We start from the raw sequence: 19,345 nt of genomic DNA, 5'->3' as shown, positions 1-19,345 counted from the left end.
ACATTCAAGTCAAATTAAGGAAAAGATAAGAAAGGAATGCAATTTAAATGCCAGGGTATTAATCCAGGACTAAGAGGATCCAAATGAATGCCCAGACCCCCACCACTTTATTGTCCTACCCAGAGTGAATAATTTCCCTCTCTACATCACTACATCCCCACCTGCAAAGTAGCAAAACCACGACAAGCTCTCCGTCATTGTGCTTTGTTTCCACTGATGAAATGCCCTAAGTAAGATCTGGGCATTAGATCTCAAATTTAACAGTGACTCAGAGTGAACTGAGAATGCCCAAGCATCTATGGCCCCTTGCTACCTAGGCAGTGAGAGGAGCTAACTACGTCCTCCTACCATGATAACGTGTCCTCGTCTGCTTCAGGGCTCCCCTGAGCTGTATAACTTTAAGTCCCGTCTACAAGAAACTGTGCTCAAAATTGCAATGCTGGATGATCAAACTGAATTCATAGACATCAGAACCTATTCTAGTCACACAAAAGTAAGTGTCAAACAAATCTACAAATTCTACTGTAAACCAACATTAACCAGCGTCATGACACTGAAAGTAAAAAAAAAAACCACCCTATTTTTCTTTAAATTTATTTATTCAGGTTACTATTAAAGATATCAAAATGAAATCACTTACAATTACTGCTAATCATTATAAGAAAAATCAAGACAAGGTGAAAAGCTTGGCTTGACTGCAGCCAGGGGAAGAAAAAACAAGTTTGCAGCGGTGAAACACTAATCTTCATTCCTGATGAAGGAAGTCAAGAGTCTTAAACCAAAGGATCATCTTTGTTGTTGTCTGTTAAATCTTTCAGGATTATCTACCTATTTAAACTTTGCAGACAGACATCTGTGAATTTTCAGACAATATGAAATAAACAGAACATTAAAAATATGTCCAAACCTCGTTTAGGATTATAGAATTGTTTAGGTTGGAAGAGACCTTTAATATCATTGAGTCCAACCATTAACATAGCACTGCCAAGTCCATCACTAAACCATGTCCCTAAGCACCACATCTACACGTCTTTTAAAACCCTCCAGGGATGGCGTATTTACTCCACCATGTCCCTGGGCAGCCTGTTCCGCTGCTTGACAACCCTTTTGGTGAAGAAATTTTTCCTAACATCCAATCTAAACCTCCCCTGGTGCAACCTGAGACCATTCCTCTTGTCCTACCACTTGTTACTTGGGAGAAGAGACCGACACGGTTTTGCTGCCGACTGACTTACTGCCTCATCCTCCTATTAAATGTAATTTCTATTGATTTTTCAAGAGGGATTTCAGCTCACGGGTTCATATGCTCAATGATACTAAAGAATCAAAAGCAGCTTGTTTTCTACAACAAGTACTGTGAGTACTTTGGAAGTTATAAAGAACTTATTTTTAGTTAAGTGGTATTCTAATACCCCAGCAGCGTTAGATCAGTGCTTCACTGCGGTAATGCAAGAAACCCAGCTACCTACAGCTACAGGAATTGTTAGGTGTCTTGTCCCCATAGACTTCACTGCTGGTGAGTATGTACCCCATCAGGTTCTTTTGGCCAGCAGCACCACTAAAAGGTGCTTCTGTTGTCACAGCCAAATCACAGAATCACTAAGGTTGGAAAGGACCTTCAAGATCATCAAGTCCAACCATTAATCCAGCACCACCATGTCCCCTAATCCATGTCCTGAAGCGCCACATCCACATGGTTTTTGAACACTTCCAGAGATGGCAACTCCACCACCTCCCTGGGCAGCCTGTTCCAATGTTTGACCACCTTCTTCGTGAAGAAATTTTCCCCAATATCCAATCTAAACCTCCCCTGGCGCAACTTGAAGCCATTTCCTCTCGTCCTATCACATTTATCACAATAAAACACAGTAAAAGTGATTGCCCAATCCTCCGGGATAAATACCTGTAATCTAAGCACAAAATTAGAGTGCCTGACCATAAGTTGACACAGTGGAGAGTGCTACCTAATCAGAGAAGAAGTCATGTAGTAGCCAGCACCCTTACAACATCCTCAGATGAGAAAATCCAGTGAGATCCTTGATTAAAGGGCCCTAGATAGACATGGCTGTTGAATTGTTCCTATTAAACTCATAGAAAGCCTGATTTTTTTCCAGTGCTAAGAACAAGTACAAAATCTGCTGAAATTGCTGTCAACAGTAGCAACTACTGACTCCAACAGGCAGGGCTGGCCACACAACCGCGTATCTATCAGAATGGTGGCTATGGTCAATCCATACACTCAACAGAAAGTCATGGGCTCAAAAGCGGTAACTTTTTTGTAGGTTCTGCTGAGTAATAAAATATATTACATGGCAAGTAAATTGCAGGTTACACGGTAAATGTTTTACTATTGAAATAAAGCTCTTTTTAGACACCAGAAAAAAAAAATAAATCTGGCTTTATAGATTTTGTTACTGAACATTCACACTACTGACAAGGTAGTCAGTACACTATGACAAGCTGAAGTTTCCTCCAAAGTCTGCCAACACAGGGCTGGAATCCATAGAAAAGACCCACTCCCTGACAACACTTCATTTGGCAGCTGTAACCAACCCACTTCTCTCCATTTACTTTGCCAAAATGAATGCAAGGGTAAAGAAGGTAATATTTAAGTCAGGACTGGCATGGTGCTGGAAAGAGATTGCAGAGAAATTTGTTCATTGATGATCTACCATGTTCAACAGGTCATCAAATGAAATTTCAGACTATTTTGACAAATATTCAGTGTGCTACCCTCCCTTGACTGACGTGTATGCAAACTTGGTTTTGTAGCTACAAACACAATAAGCAAGATGCTGGCAGACGTTATCCCTTCACGCTGTGTCCAGTGAGCCATCAGCCACCATACACAAACACGTTGGCAAGAGGCTCATGCTGTGGGTGAGGAAGAGTGTGAGTAAGGAATCTCTGCCTTTAACCAATAGCCAGCACCACCAGGCACTCTACACAAGGTGGAGAATGTTGCTTGACTCCATTTTTTGATGATTTCATACCAAAATTCTCTGGCATTGCTTCTGCATGACAGGTGTGCCTGCATCTGTTGCTCCTCAAGTCATTTTAGAGCAGGAAGCTACTCTTGTCTCAATAAATTACAAAATTAATCGGATGAAGGCAGAAATTCAAGCAAGCAGCACAGAGCTGTCAGTCATGAATTCGAGTTTCTGACAAGCACGCAGCAGGAAACAGGCTGGTAACGTGACATGCCAAATCTCATAACTCTCTGCACAATTAGCAAAATACCAGGCTACCTACATCACCTTGGAGCTGGATATTATATTATGTCCTTCCAGTAACAGCAAAGTTACATTTTGTTTTTATCTCCATTCATTTATGCAAAATTACATTAGGGTATGTTAACCCAGCATGTCACTAACAGCTTGCGATCCGTCTCCCTACCGCGATCAGCCTTTGTTCTTGCACACAGGAGACAGGAGTGAACGGCAAGTAATCTGTATTCACGCTCCACTAGACCCCTGGGACTTGTAGGAATAGTTAATACCTTTTCATGTGCCGTGCTGAAACGGAGGACGGACAGTTTTTGTGGGACCACTGCTAGGAGATCAATGCAAAACTAAAGACCCAACCTGAAAAACTCTGAATGTTCCAAATTCTTTTTTAATTGAAGGAGAAAGTGAGGGCATCCAGCACTTTGCACATTTGGATGCACAGGATGACTTGGTTGTGTTTTCCAAGCTACCACAAAGTGTCAAACCCCAATCTGATCCTTCTGCCCTGACAATAATCAGTATGATGCTTTCCCAATATTCTGAAGAAGCTGTCAAATAATGCTTTGGTAGTGTACATTCTCCATTTGGTTGGCTTGACAGATGAAAGCAGGGGTTTATTATTAAAACATTTTCAGCTTTCAGTTTGTCATACCATTATGTTATTGGCCAGGATTTAGGGAACAAAATTTGAAAATGATACAAGAATGTGCCTGCTTTTTAACTCCTTAAAAATAATTTAGTAAAACTTCAAAGCATCTAACAGTTGGATGTTTTCAGTGAGGGACTATAGTACAGATCCTGACATTCAACTAAAAGAAAAACAAGAAAGATGCATCTTGAAAGATGGACTCCAGTGTATTCTGACCTGCACAAGCAAGCTTGTAAAGCTGGTGGGAGGACCACAAAACCATACTGACCTTTTGAATCCCTACTTACGTCCCACAAGTAGGAAAAAGCCTGCGCACACTACAAAAAGCAATAGTTGTGTACTCCGAACTCACAAAGCCCTCCACTTGCAAAAACGCACGCTGTAGTGATGATTTCCAGATTGGACACCTGGTCGCTGCACGTGTTTTCTTCTAAACATGAGTACCTGGACAGATGTTTCCACAACACCTGGTGGGCTTCACTTGGACCGTGCAGGAAACTCTACTTAGTGAAAAAGCAGCGAGTGCAACACAGAATAGGAGAGAGCTACCAAGAAACACGACTGCCTCTTTAGCCAGGCTGCAAACTCAAAAATTTCCACTTTAATCAAAAGCATTTCCACCCAACAGAACTGTCAAGCTTATTACAACGAAGTGTAAAAGATAAATTAGTGAGAAGGCTCTTCAGTAAAATCTGGTAGAAGGGACTGAAGAACTTCCCACATCAAACAGAAAGGAGCCGTGACGACTTGTCAGATCTACTGCTTCCCCATGGCAACTCTACCAGTTGCTGCAGTGGGGGGAAGAGTATTGCCAGCTCTAGGAAAGCTTTGACTCCGAGGAGCATGTCCCCTGCTCCCTGTGCAAAGAAAAACCAGTCAGACTCCAGTACACTACCTTCAGAAACAACCAAAGCAAAGGTGTTCCCTCTGTACCGTGTTACCAATGTGACAACACAAGTCACTTTTGCATGCTCCATCACTTCTTCCCACCATGTCGTCCTGCAGTTAAACAGGCAAGGTGTAGCTGAGAAACTGCTCCTTGTCACTTAAGAGCATCTAGCACAACTGACCTCATGCATGGTTGCTCCTCTAGCACCAGCTCAAATACATTAATAATAATAAAATACATTTTTTTAAAGACCACCTGAAATAAACATCAAGTAAATGTTTTTGAAATAATTTATCTGTTCTAAGACTAATTTTCCAGTTGTCTTGAGCCATCACTGAGCTTTAGGCATCTGAGCTTAAACAATTAAAATATCATCAGAATTCTTCAAATACCATTAGCACCGATTGCATACAAAATTTCATAGGGAAACTGGAAATGTTTAACAAAGTGTATGGCTGTGATGGGAAACTGTTGGCAAGGGAGACAAGCTTGACAAAGAGAATTGGGCTAAAAATAATGCATTAATGAATTAAATGAGCTTTTAAAAAAAAAAATTCCTCGGGGAAAGCACTAGAAAAAACCGTTTGCCAGTAAAAACCTTTGGAGTGCATTGCCCAGACCCAATCCAATAAAGAAACAAGCATTCAGATAGAAGGAGGATATAAACTTGGGTAATACAGAGCTGGTATTTGACTTCTGACTACTTTGCAAACTAAAACCATTTCAACTGTTTTCAGTTTCTTCAAAAAACACTACTTATCAAAGGAACACAGTTATTTCACATAATTTGTAATTATGTGGAAAATAAAATGCTTGTTTAGAGCTATTTCTAGTCCTTTTTACCACAAATAATACCCCCTCTGAAATGTGCAGTGACAAGATGCAGCATCTGTGGACTATGAAATTTTATTTACAATATTTTATGTAGTATAAATGTTTTAAGTTGAAACGTCTTTTACAAAGTCTTGAACAACTTTGGCGAGTATCTATCGCCAAATTGTTTTGCATCCAAATTCACCAACAGTCACTACAGATCAGTGGATAATATTTCTAATTCTCTGACAGATTTACTTCAAGATATTTAACTACTAACTATTAAATCTAGCAAGCAGAACACCCAGTGAAGAACATCCACAGGAAAGCTGTTGCTGCAAGCCACACAAACCCAATTAACTCAAAGCTGGAAGAAATGTTCTTGCAGGTCATTCTGTCTCCATTTATGAAGAGGTGAACCAACCCAAATGCTTCAAGCAAGAAAAGTTAATGCACTAAAATGATGCCTTCCCTACAACGGTCACGGTACCTCTGCTCTTGGGATCTGCAGCCTAAATCTCAAAGAACTAAGCTACTCCATCCTTGAGTTCTACATAAAGCCAAAGATAAAAACAAAAAAGTGGAGCCTAAGCAGTTTGGAGGTAAGGGAAAAAAGGAAGTTATTTATTAGAAACCTCCTGTAGAGCTTCATTCATTTTCAGCACAGATGTTAGCTAGTGTCTCAACTGAAGGGCAATAGTTCACATTACTCAGTCGTTTCAGCAAGCAAAGGTGCTGATCTGCATTGAAGACACCGATCTGTAAAGGAGCGCGTGCCGGCTGCTCTTTCTGTTTCTGTGACCTTTGGGATGGTTCTGGAGAAGTGGCAAGGGAAAAGATCTGACCTCTTCTGAACAGGAAGGATCACTGCAGGAGCTAAGTACTCAAATGCATACTCAAATGCCTTTGATGTAAAAATGGTTAAAAATAAAGAGCAGGTATGACAGAGAAACAGAAATTACTGTAAGATCAGTTAAATGAACTACTTTAAACCAGAAGACCTGAGGAAGAAATACAGATGAGTATTTTTTTCCCCAAATTTTCAAGTTTTATTTTGTGCTACTGTGTGTCTGCTTAGAGGATCCAGCACACCTGCGACATGCTAGCATCTATCTATGTATTTATATCATGCTTTTCATTCAGATGCATCAAGTAACATTTCAAACAGACTAATCTTCTGACACATGAAATTACACTAATAGAAGAAAACTAACGTGATCAATGACAAGAGATCAAGAAGAATCCAAATTTGAAGACACTATTTAGTTTCAAATGCATTTCTTCATCTACACAGGAAAATGGATTTTCAAGGTAGTCTTAAACCTAAATGTAATTACGTCTCTATTATGTATAAACAGAGAAGTAAAAAGCCAGGAAGATAAAAGTACAGCTGGCCATGACATTATTTTGGAAGACTCTTTATTTAGAGGGATCAAATCTGAAATGATACACAGGCAGCGAGCTCTGTGACTTTTTAACTGTCGGAGGGCATCATCAGTCTGAGGGCAAAATTACTTTAAACTTCAGCACAGATGGAAGATGCCAAATCTGCCAGCTTTTGTCTTTAGCACCCCGCAGGGTAGCTCAGAAAGGAAAGCACAGGGCTTCCAGTCTGTGTGGCAGATTGGTTTATAGTGTTTGATAAAACCTGTGGCGAGACAGAAGAACAGTAACCCCTTTCCACTTTGAAAACGTGCTTCACAAGCCAGATTTAGTAGTGTCTGATGTAAAAAAAAAAACAACCTACAAGCCAAAAACCCACCAAGGATGAAATCACTCTTGGTGAAAAATAAGTTTTTACAATTTCAAGTTGTTGCTGGCTCCTCTTGGCTTCAGAACTGAAGAGGCTATGCTGGGCAATGACAGTTTTTGATGCAGAAGGACAATTTTGAGGGAAATACTATATTCCCAAAGGAATGCCTAATGATCTACAGACATATCTGTATTTGTTTCTTTCTTATGTTTGTTACCTACAGGCAGACCTCTTGCTGACAACTTTCTCTTTCAATGATTTACCTGTTTTCAGAAGATACATTAATGTCCTCTCCAGAATTTGGCCCAGGCACTGGCATTTTGCCAGGTGATGCTGGCTCTTGCCCAGTTGCCCAAGGAAGGCTTTGAGAAATTAAGATTATTCTATAAAAATCATAATCTGTTTGCTATTTAAGGACTTAAAAAAGCTGCATACAATTATGAAAGGTTATAAAAGCTCTTCAGTGAAATATATAGTCTGCAACTGTTCCTAATTATCAATGGAATTTCTAATGGATTAGATTAGTGCTCTCACTTGTAAAGACAAGAAGACAGTCCTCAAGTAACTCAAGGAAAATGTTCATCCCAGAAGACTCATTAGAACAACCTCCAAAGACTGCATACAATGGAGAGGAGAGAATTTTTTTTAAACCTAGTTTCCTAAGGAACTGAGGCTATGTAGGGCAATTAAAATCCTAAGAGGAAACCTGAAGAGGCAGCTTTAGACACTGTTAACACCGTGAACATTAAAAGTCCATTTCCACAGAAACAATCCTGAAATAAAAACCTTATTTTCTTTATTAGCAACAGAAGTCTTGAATTAAAAAAAATAGCAAAAGCCAAGCAGTAATGTATCTTCTTGTGTAAAAAAAAAAAAAGAGAAGAAAAGAAAAAAGATTCAATAGCTGTCACAGCAGCATGCAAGTGATACAAGGAAAAGTCAGCCCCAACACTCCTCTTCCCTAATAGCTTCTGGCCTCACCTATGACTAGTGCCAGCACTGACTGTGTGATTTATCTGAGGGTGCAATTCATGAAAATATAGCATTATCCCAGGTGAAATGAGGCTGGCAATACTGTCCTTGGTGTTTTCTGGAGGATTTTCGCTAGTGTGAGAGTATCACTGCAGTGAAGAATCAGAAGGACATGATTTGAGAAGGACTAGAAACCACAGCTGTAAGGATGATCTATTAAAGACCAAAGACAGCAGTAAGAACATTATGAATTGTCTAGAAGTCATGTTTAACTGCAGTATGTTACATACAAATTCCAACCTTCATGAATTTTCCCCTTAATATTCTTGTGGTACAACCACTCTCCCTTCGAGGAAAAACACAATGCCTGCGAACATCGTAACAGCATATAAATCCACCTGAAAACAGATGGACTAGAAATACTGTCAGTGGCAATGTGAGCTGCTAAAATTCAGCAGCTATAGTTAAGCCCGTGCTTTCTAAAACCTGTGCCAGAACCACACATATACACAAACCCATGCAAAATAATTCATCATTAAAGCATCAAAACAACAGCTAGAAGCTTTGCAACTGATCTAGTCACGGAAAAGGCGGGGAAACAATTAAAACTCCATTTGCTGATAGCAGCCGAAGATAGCTAAAGGGAAAAAAGGCAAAACCAAACCTCTTTTACACAGAGCTGTTGTGTTGCCTGTTCTTCAAAACCAGGCAGACAACTGGGAAATACATCATCACAGGTACAGGTCATGACGATCGGCACCTGGAGTGCCTGTTGGAAGCAGCATGCTCACCCCTCTACATCCAGGAGCAACTGTGTGTTTCCAGCAAGAATTACATTGAATCTGACAACAGCCCTTATTCCTCTGGCTGGGACAAGCAAAGAGAGGGCCACAAAAGCGTGGCACTAATGATCTTCTGACGCAATCGCCAGTTACGTGCAGGCAGCAAAGAGACGTGACACTCCTATGTTCAGTGCATTCTTGTGCTCTTGTGTACAGAGGGGTTAAAAGATGGAATTTTGGTCCGTGGATGGACACTGGGTGAGAAGTAGATAGTCAAGAAAACCACAGCAGAGGAGTTAAAAGATGGAATTTCGGTCTGTGAGAAAACCGCAGTTAGCACAGGAGAAAACAGATGGCTGGGTGAGAAGTAGATAACACGCTGAGCGAGGGAAAACAGACAGTTTATTGTCTGTTGTTTGAAATGCTAACTACAGAGATAAGAAAGTTCAAAGCTAGGGGAGGACATGGAGGACGTGCAATAATGGAGGAATACAAAGCACAGTTCATAATTTTGCTTGCCTTACAATATCCTGCTATTGGCTTGAGCATGGTTGATACATGACTGCTGGATTATGGTAATACAATGCGTGTACAACACCAACAAACCAACAGATGGGATGGCTATGGCGCATGCGGCACGCCTGACCAGCGGGCACGTGCACCACAGGCTCCCTACGCTGAGAGTCAACAACAGAGGCGTGTTTCGGCACTCACTGGTCATGTGTGTCGAAATCCATTCCTCTGCAAAATGTATAAATCCCGATGAGCAGTGGGCCGGTGTACAGCGAGGTCACTGTTGCCTCTGTGGGGACGCCCACATAAAGTTGGCACCTACCGACTGCTGGGCTGGGCTCGCGGTGCAAGACGACACAGGAATGTACGGATGGTCCATCTTCCTCATGGTCCCCGGGTCGGTAAGACAATTGCTTTGCAAAGATACCCTTAGTGTAATGCGTGTCTGTAGTTAATAAAACGCTTACTTTTTTCCCCTTGTAGTCTGTGTATGTATGTTTACCTTCTCGGGAATCCTCGAAACCACCCTAAAACTGCTCTATAATCAGAAATATACAATGCTGCCTTCCAAGGAAGATGCAGATAAAATCAGGGCTTGCTGAATTAAGTAAAAAGTTTGTGTTCAAGGTGTATCCTTGGCAAATGCACACTTGTTCTACCTAGATTTTTCAGCTTTTGACACTTCAGAGCTGCTGTTAAAAAGTCCCATGAAAGAAGACATGCTAGATTTTCACAAGCGGGGGAAAAAGTCCCTCCCAGAGTGTCATCTATCTTATTCTTTCATAATGACACAGCAGGAAGCGTTTCCAGGCACTGAATACTGACAGATGAGTTTCACTGAGAAGATGGAAAGATCATGCAGGAAAATAACACAGGGTGATGTTATTCAGCTTCTCCTATTAAAAAAACTCAAGACCTCATGGATGAACAAATAAATGAGGGTTTGCTAATCTGCAGGATGACAAAAATTGCTTTAGCCCTTGAAATTGCACCAAATACAACAGGTGAATACAATTAAAATAGGGCACAGCATGAGCATTCTTGATGTGGCAGGCCTTGGTGAGGAAGAAAGCTAAGGAATATTTGGAAAAACGTTTCTACTTTAAGCCACATGAACAGTGTAATGAATTTTCTTCTTGTGTATTGCACGCACGGCTTTGAAATGTTGGGTTTTTTTTGGCCAAGGCAACCCCTGCTAGGAAATACAAGGGTTTTTAAGGAACACAGCGAATTGCAATGTCCTGAGATAATATCGCAAAACAACCATGACAGATGTACATATGGAAAGTATTTTCTAGATTTCAGCCTAACAAATAGCAGCCACAGCACCTCTGGCTAAGGAATACACCAGTCCTGAACTACTAAGCTGATTTGGTTTTGTATTACCAAGGTATATCCCTATTCTTTCAGTATTCAGCCTACCTGGCTGCCACAGAAAGCAAATCAAGAGAGCTCTATTTGTTCACTGTACAAAACAGCAAATCCTATAATTTTTAGCACATAATTTTTAAGTGAGTAGTCATTCATTAAAACTTAAACACTTGCTCATTTCTTAGGAATCCGTGGAATCAATTCTATTGACAATTAATGGCTCTGACCATCCACATAATCACTGACAGGCTGACTTCTCTGCAAAATCCAAAGCGGTCCCAGCTAATTATCTAGTAAGCAGTTCCTTAAATTCCACAAGAAAACTCATTCTACCAAATTGATGAGATTGTATCACTGTGAGAAGACTGAATGTTGGGAAACACCTTACTTAGTTTACATAGAGACATCAATCATCTTTTTATTCTGATTTATTGAGCTCTACACCAAGAGAGGATGGTTGCTTATCTTCCAGTGATTGTGACCTAACTGCAGCACAATGTGGGCACCAGGAACGTTCTAAAAACTAATACTACAAAAATGCACAATGCAAACTTTCCCTAAGCTGGAAACAATTACGAGCTAAACGAAGGCAGATTCACAGGGACAGTCCCAGATGCCGGGCTGGGGACAGCTCTCAGGGCGAGGAGAGGTTGAGTGACAGGGCTTGTTGGTGGAGAGGAAAAGGCTCTGGGGGGACATAAAAGCAGCCCCCCAATACCGATGAGGAGGTCATCAAGAGGACAGAGCCTTCTCAGAGGTGCACAGCAAGAGAACATGAGGTTGAGTCCATAAGCTGAAAGGGGTAAGGTCTGACTGCATATATGGAAAAAGATTACCACGTGGGTAACTAAGTTTTGGAGGATCCAGCATCACGTGATGACAATTGTAAGATAAACTCATGATTGGCAAAACCGAAGCCTTACAAAATTGATCGCAACGACGATGAAATCACTTGAACAGTACCATTTAATGCAGGCAAATACAGGGTTCCTAGCTCTGAAAAATTAAAGTCAGACAAGGTGGCAGACAGTGTCCTCTGTCACTGAAAAGGTCTTTTGATGAGAACAATCAGTTACAACATAGGTCTCCAGATCGATTCTGTAGCTGATAAGAAAGTAGGTTTTGGATACATAAGTAAAGGGCCAGCAAGCCTGAGTATTGAGATAATCTCTTTATCTAGCATTTGTGAAAATGGATGTTTGATGACTCTGCCCAAATTTATTGTACAACCTTCCAAAAAGTTAGTGACATCTTGCGAAGTGTGTGGGGAAGAACTGTAGAATTACTCAAGCTATATAAACAATCATATGTACTTTAAAAAATAGTTTGTTTAGAAGTGACCTGATGATCACTGGCTGAAGGAAGCTGCAAGGGAAGAGGTTCAGTAACTGACAGCTCCTTCCTCGAGCTGAAGGAGGCCTCCGAGGGCTGGAAGCTGAAGCTGCACTAACTCAGATCTCAGATAAGAGAGTTTTTTAAAGCAATTAATTGAACAACTTCAGCTCTGATTTTCGTATCATTTTTACATCCTAAAACAAGGCTGCTTTCCCAAAAGCTACAACTATGTGCTCAGGTATAAGCCATAGATTTGATGCAAAAATCGAGAAGTTCCTTATGCAGGAAGAGATCATAACTGTCCCTCACAGTCTCATCTGTAACACAAACATTCACGGCACAACGGTTTTCCAAGAACCAATAATAAGGATTTGATATCTACGATGTGACTTTTTCAAGCATCTGCAAGGCAGCAGTCATTTCTGATGACTTAATACCAGCCTACGGAAGTGAATAAACTCCAGTTTCACATTTTCAATAACCAGAGGCAGGCTTCAGATTAGCTGTTAACCTCTTGGGCAGCCACACTTAGCCTGGAATGTCAGCAAAGGGATCTCAGGATTTGAAATCTGAAATGACATCAGTGAAATACCGAGTCATCTTCCCCAGGAGAACCACAGAAGACAGCTCGATGTACATTTGTTTTGGCTGTTACAAGCCATATACTCCCACACTGACAAATGACCAAAGGCATTTTCTTGCAGTATCTGTTAGACACAGATGTTTGTATACAAAATTATTTGTATATAGATATATTTGCACCTCTGTTTGTATATAGACTGTGCATGCAGGCATATATCGTACACATACACTATTTGTATAATTGTATTACACATGTAAAAATGTCTCAGGGAAAATTCATTAGCATTCCCGCATTAATCATACCATACTTTGCAAGTATTTTCTTAAGTGATAGGACAGGACCACAGCAGTTTCACTTCACAACAAAGTGCTTTATACACTATGTGACATCTACACCCAAGAGAGACAAAAACTCATGCTGCAATGGCATACTTTGAGGCTAATTGTAAAAACAGCCATTTCTCTCCCTTGCACAATTTATTCTCTCCAGACGTGCATTACTGGTTTTGTCTTGATGTTGCTGTATGGAATATACATGGAATAGTATGGAATATACAGCACTACCTGGTGCTGTTACTACCAATGAAATACCTAAACTAAATTCAGATAAGCTCCAAAAAAAGGTTAACATGGCAGAACATGAATTTTACAGATACGTGTGGAGACTACTTAGAGTTTACTAAATAAAAAATGTTTGTTCCAAAAATATTTTGATTTAGAAGACTGTCAACAAAACACTCAATTTCCCTTTCACTTCTTCCACAGCTGCTTTTATCTGCAAAAAAACCAACACTTCCATGCTATTAGCGTAGCAGTACATATTTTGAGTGCTCACCTCCCTGTTTTTGAGGGAGGTGTGTTTTTAAAAGAAGGTGACATTCTTCCTTTCTGTGGATACTCACAATTTCCAATTTCGGAATGAGGTTGAGGAATGCAGGACAGCCATTTCTTAGCATTTCATATCTCTCTGGGAAGGAGACATTACTGTCTGGCTGGTCTAAGGTCTAATAATTTACTTAAAGCACTGGTAAGGCTCACCTACCTGACACAAGACTGTACCAGTACTATGAGAGCATCCTTCCTTACAAAAACCTACCCAGACATCAGACAAACCGCTTTCCCTCTGGCAGAAATGAAGTGCCAAATTCAACACTCAGCAATAAGCGTGTAGCCTCACCATTCCCAAAGAGCTATAAATTTCCCTGGCAAGATATTAAGAGAATAATTCAGTCTAACAATGCAAACAAAGAAAATTATTCAGTCTGCTACCTTCACTATACTGGGTTTTTTTCTCCTAGGGCCGCATCCCCTCTGTGACTACTGTCAGTGTTTCATGGCTTGGAAGGCTTCCTGGCACTCTTTGCGCCAAAATGATATAACAAAACCGTTAGAAAAAAACCCTCTTCCAGAGTAGGTGTCTACTAAATTTTTCTCACCTTAGGCTTACAGTCTCATCCCAGCCCTGCAAACACTCACAAATACCAGCACAGTTACAACATCTCATTAAGCAAGAAAATAGCTAGAAAAATGAACTTGTAATCCTGATATTTCCTCTTAAAAGAATGAGATAAATTAGGTGCACTGCCTGACTTTGCGTTTTCAATGAACTCTTCAAATCAACATTTACCTTGAAACTTTCTTCAATCCTTAAGGTTAACTTCAATAAAAGTATTGGAAGAGTTTAATTAAAACGAGAGTAACTTTTACATGCTTGAGGTACGCACCTATATAACGTAACGTGACACAACTTCAGAGATCCATACAAGGGGGAAGTTAGTACTTTGTTCACCTCTACCTCCACGCTCCATCTCATCTGAGAGGCACATCTCACAGATGTTCATCAGGCAACTACTCAATGCCATGTTTTGCTTTGCTCAGTCCATACTATACACAGAACAAATAGGATCAGTAAAAAGAAAATAAAGTTTCCACTCCTGTCTTTCAAACGTGCCCAGATTTCTCTTGGCTTAATAAAGCACGCAACATGTAAGAGTTGGGAAGAAAAAAATTGCACTTTGAAAGAGACAGAAGGGTGAGATCTTTTTGCAGGCCTTTTAAAGTAAAAAAAACTCACGTAACTGCACCAAAACAATTCACTTGCTGGACGGAACATGTACAACTTCAGGGAAAATCTCAGAAACACAAAGGAAAAGATCATCTATTTTGGTGGTATGACTACATTATGGTCAACAATTTTAGCATATGGTGAATAACACTACTGTGTTGAATTTACTTTCCCAGATAACGCATATTTTGTTTGAATAACTGGTTGCTGATACAATGAGTCACTCAACTGCCTGAAGTACCAGCTTGAATGCTTTAAAAGGACTGACTGGGAATCGCCGACTACAGTATGTGTATTTGTTTAGGAACAACGTGCTTTAAATAAACCGCTGACTCACCTTGTCACGCAAATGATGCTCTGCAGCCTCAATATTCAAAGGATCGTCAAAATTCAAAAGATCCTGGAAAAGAAACAGAGAACATTATAGGGTTCCTACTCACTGTGTCATACAAGGAATCCAAAGCCCTAATGAACAAGATAAATGAAACAAAGCAAACAAGACCAGCAAGTATAGTGCCATTTTCTCACTACCTTGATAGGTATTACTGCCAAAGGTAGATGCAAATGAGTTTGATGATTGCAAATCAAACAAGTCAATTAAAGGACAACAGCAGCAAGGCATTCGACCCCATCTAGTGGCAGGCCACACACAGCCCCGTGACACCTCTGGCAGTGATGCATTTCTATTTGCAAACTGAGACAGTTTAAAATCAAATTTTGAAGGAACATTCAAAGTTTCAGAAGGCACAATTCCTGTTGATTTTTGTTTAAGGGTACTGTAAACCCTTAAAAAAAACCCTGCAAACAGTCTGGTGATAAAGCAGGAAGAGCCTCCTTAACATCATCTCCACAGCAAAGCAGTTTCGTTCCCTCTGTGAAGAAACTACATAACCTGGAGGCCTGACAGACAAGGAAGTTTTAGTGCAATGGGAAAAACAGGTGGGAGAGGAAAGGGAGTGAAAAGACCCAAAGGGCTAAGGACACGTGGGACCAGGTAGCCAAAATAATAAAAATAAATCTCAGGTCTACCTGTCAGTTTAATCTCAAATATTAACTTCGGAAGGAGAAATGGCCTAGGGTTAAAACCAAAGGAAACCAAGACGCTGATAAAAAGAGGAACTATCATTAAAAAATAACATTGAATCACGAAAACCCCTATTCTGCCTGCAGCCCAGATCACTTTCCCCAGTTTAAGGTTAGCCTGTGACAGCAGTGAAATGCCATCGTTTCACAAGCGTGAAAGGCTCGCTCATGTCACTCTCCAACTCATTTTCAGGCAGCAAACCTCCCATTTCATTCAAACGAGGATGCCAATCCACCTCATTTTCACTCGCTTTCTTCAAGAAAATCCCAAAAGAAACTGCAAGGCCAGTACGATCCAATGCCAGCTTTTCAAAGTCTAAATATTTATAAGAAGTTGGGTGTGAGGGAAATCCAAGAGGCAAGCTGGGAAGCACAGCTCTTACCAGCCATGACAAATCCCCGTGGTCTCCGATGCGTGACCATCGCTCTTTGCAGCTGTTTGCCCAACACATTATTTTTACACGCAGTTCTGCCTCTGAAGGCACTTCTTTGTACCTCCAGTGGATTTCGCTTTCTTCCAGTTACTTAGCATGCAGTGGGAGACTAACTGTGAAATGCAATTAGTCTTTGTTGAATAGACAAATGCTCTCCAATCTTCTAAATCAATTTACAAAAGAAGCTGTCGAAACAAATCAAGCCCCTGGATGCCCGGAAAGCTTAGGAGATTGTAGCCAGTCACTGGCTTGGCCTATGCTAGAGGTTTTGGAAACGCACCATGATCCTGGTGATAGTGCTGGAAGCACAGTCACTGCTGTGCCCCTCCTCCTGCAGGTAATGGAGGAAGGCATTCTTCTCTCTGAAAATAGGCTGGGGCTAGCGAAGCCCATGTCCCAAGCCTTTCACAGCCTCCTCCGTACGCCCTGGAGTGGCTGGGGTAGTTCTCTCCAGAGTCAATGACAAACCTGGCAATCAAGTTAGGGCCTTTCTTTGCTTTTATCCGACCTTCCTACCCAACAGCAATGGCTGTGGAAGGGGACCATAATCCCAGACTCCCTAAGAAAGGTAACTTCTGTACAGTAAAGACTTAGCCTCTCTCTGCTTTAAGGGCAAAAGCAGCTGTTGCATCCTGCCTGCCTCTTGCAGCATCCTGCCCTCTCCTCCATTTTCAAGCTGGTCCTGTAATTACGAGGCACAGGTTTCTTGCTCCTGTCAATCTAAAGAAAAAAGTGGTAAGTGGGATCCCTGAACAAAATTATATCATTTCTGTGACATGTCGGGGTTTATGCAAATTCTGTGGGTGGGTACTGAGGCCCTTGAACAGGAATGTAAGTGCTCAAAACAGGAATGAGACTGCAGGGCAGTCATTAATTCCTAAACATAATTTTTTTAAAAACGTAACACCAACACAACTCCTTCTCAGAGCAATATGAATTTCTGTTTCCTGCAGCAGAAGGAATTTTATACTCTGTGGAAGATCCCACGTAACTTCTTACACAAAATATCCCATAACAGGTTTGCAACCAAAAGTAATAACGATGTACGGAAAAGCTGGCATTTCAGATTGTCTGTATGAGACAATCTTGCAGTTACACAAACTAAAGGACAAACTGATTTCATACTTGTTACAACACCCACTGAGGCCAAAGGAAATAATGACCTTAAGTTTAAGAAGCAACAGATGGGGTTCACATTAGGTGATGCTGAAACCAAACCAGGCAGGAAAAAGGAAAGTGGATATGCAAAATATTCATTTACTTACAGTAAATAAAGAGTTTAACCCCCAGACAACATCCTGCAAAGGAAAAACACAGCCAGTTAGGAATGTATTTCAGGTGTTTTGAACCCATTCACATACTTTATTTTTCTATTAATCCATGAAATTACCGGAAATCAAATCTAGACTAAGGGTGATGTCTTACTAATTTAAATAAAAATATTGAAAAAGCTTTTCCATTTCATGGATGCTCGATATTTAGAAGTCACCAAAAACCAAATACTGCATATTCAAATACAAGGTCAGATCTTTCTGTGTGTATAGCAGCCTTATTCCTATTGTTTCTCTGCTCAAGGAGAGGAATGATACCTTAGTATATGCCACCAACTGACTGCACTGCTTAGTTCAAAGGGTGGGTATAAAACTTAATTCAGCAATCCATTCTTAAAATTAAAAAATTAAAATGGTGTCAGACAAATATTTGAAACTGTGTCAAAATACCAGAGAAAAGAGATTTAGCTGTAGTATGAGCATGGAGAAATGCCATTCTTATATGAGCATATGTCTCCAATAATTTTACTGCCTTTAAGTATCTATTTAAACACAGCTGAATAGAGAGGGTTTGCAATTCCTGCAAACAGGAAGCTTCAGGGGAATCTGCCTCCAAATGCTGTCATCAAACACAGTTTATTTTGGAGTGGGCATCCCCAAAACAGTTCCACTTCCACTGATCTAAGAGTCCACATCCCCAGTTACAACCTCCAGAGGATAAGAAAATGCACAAGATCCAAATATTACAGAAAGAGACTTAAAAGCATCACGTACCACCAACTCTGAGGTTAAGTTTTCTACCTAGAGGAAAGACTATTTTCTTTAGTAGCAGCATAATTAAGCTACCCTACTGCAAAATCCCCCTGCAGTCTGGGAACTGGAGCTCATACCTATCAGACAAGTAAGATCAGCATTGCACCTCCTGCCCTTGTGGCCTGCCAGCACCTGACTTCCTGATTTCCAGTAGCGGGACAAACACTGCATATTAATTGTTTCATGCCTAAAATGAACCTTTCACAATAAAGATAAAGTCTCAAAGTAAAAAATTCCTATCCGTGGCAAAGAATTTCAATAAACAAGTGTATTTAAGTTTGTTTCCTTTCCCAGGCCCTCTGCTAAGAGTGGTGGACCACAGAAATCTATATCCCTTAAGAACACTATCCAATTATGTTCTAATGAAAAAGACACGATGTCAGCATTATCTGGACAACAGTCTCTCACGATCCGATTTTCTTTTGAACTTGCACAAACAACCTACTCAGTTTATCTGCTTTCAATAACGTGAATCTGCCTAGCAAAGTTGATATTGTCAGACGCAGTTTTCAGTTTCAGCATCTTCTCCTAATGGAGCTTCTGAAATCATCAGGTGCGGCAAAGACAGCAACTCTTTCAAATGTACTCATCATCCTCAGTGGCAGCACAGACACGTAAACTGCAAAAGAGGACACACCTGAGACACCTAAGGATTAGTTATCCATATATTTTAAGACTATGGGGCTGAGCAGTCATCCCCACTCCCGAACAACCACAGTGTCAGTTCCTTGACAAGTATTAACGGATGAGTAAGTCATCATTTCACCCTTTAAGTTCTGTGCTTGTTTACCTA

General features: G+C 40.6%; 1 protein-coding gene across 3 annotated transcripts in view; it reads right to left on the bottom strand.

Annotated features, from left to right (window-relative positions):
• The window catches only part of UBE2F (ubiquitin conjugating enzyme E2 F (putative)), a gene marked incomplete at both ends in the record, with an annotated part of 86,309 nt that overhangs the window by 16,046 nt on the left and 50,918 nt on the right, over positions 1 to 19,345 (bottom strand). For 2 of the 3 annotated variants that reach the window (XM_082001492.1, XM_082001494.1), the window contains 2 exons: positions 15,289 to 15,351; positions 17,734 to 17,766. In XM_082001492.1, coding sequence (XP_081857618.1) covers positions 15,289 to 15,351; positions 17,734 to 17,766 — 96 coding nt within the window. The remainder of the gene's footprint in view (positions 1 to 15,288; positions 15,352 to 17,733; positions 17,767 to 19,345) is intronic. The other variant, XM_082001493.1, reaches the window with a different exon arrangement.

Source organism: Phaethon aethereus (genome assembly GCF_964289735.1).
Source record: "Phaethon aethereus genome assembly, chromosome: 6".
NCBI classification, from domain to species: Eukaryota; Metazoa; Chordata; class Aves; order Phaethontiformes; family Phaethontidae; genus Phaethon; species Phaethon aethereus.
Note: the sequence above shows the minus strand (reverse complement) of the source record. Positions and strands in the feature narration are given on the sequence as shown.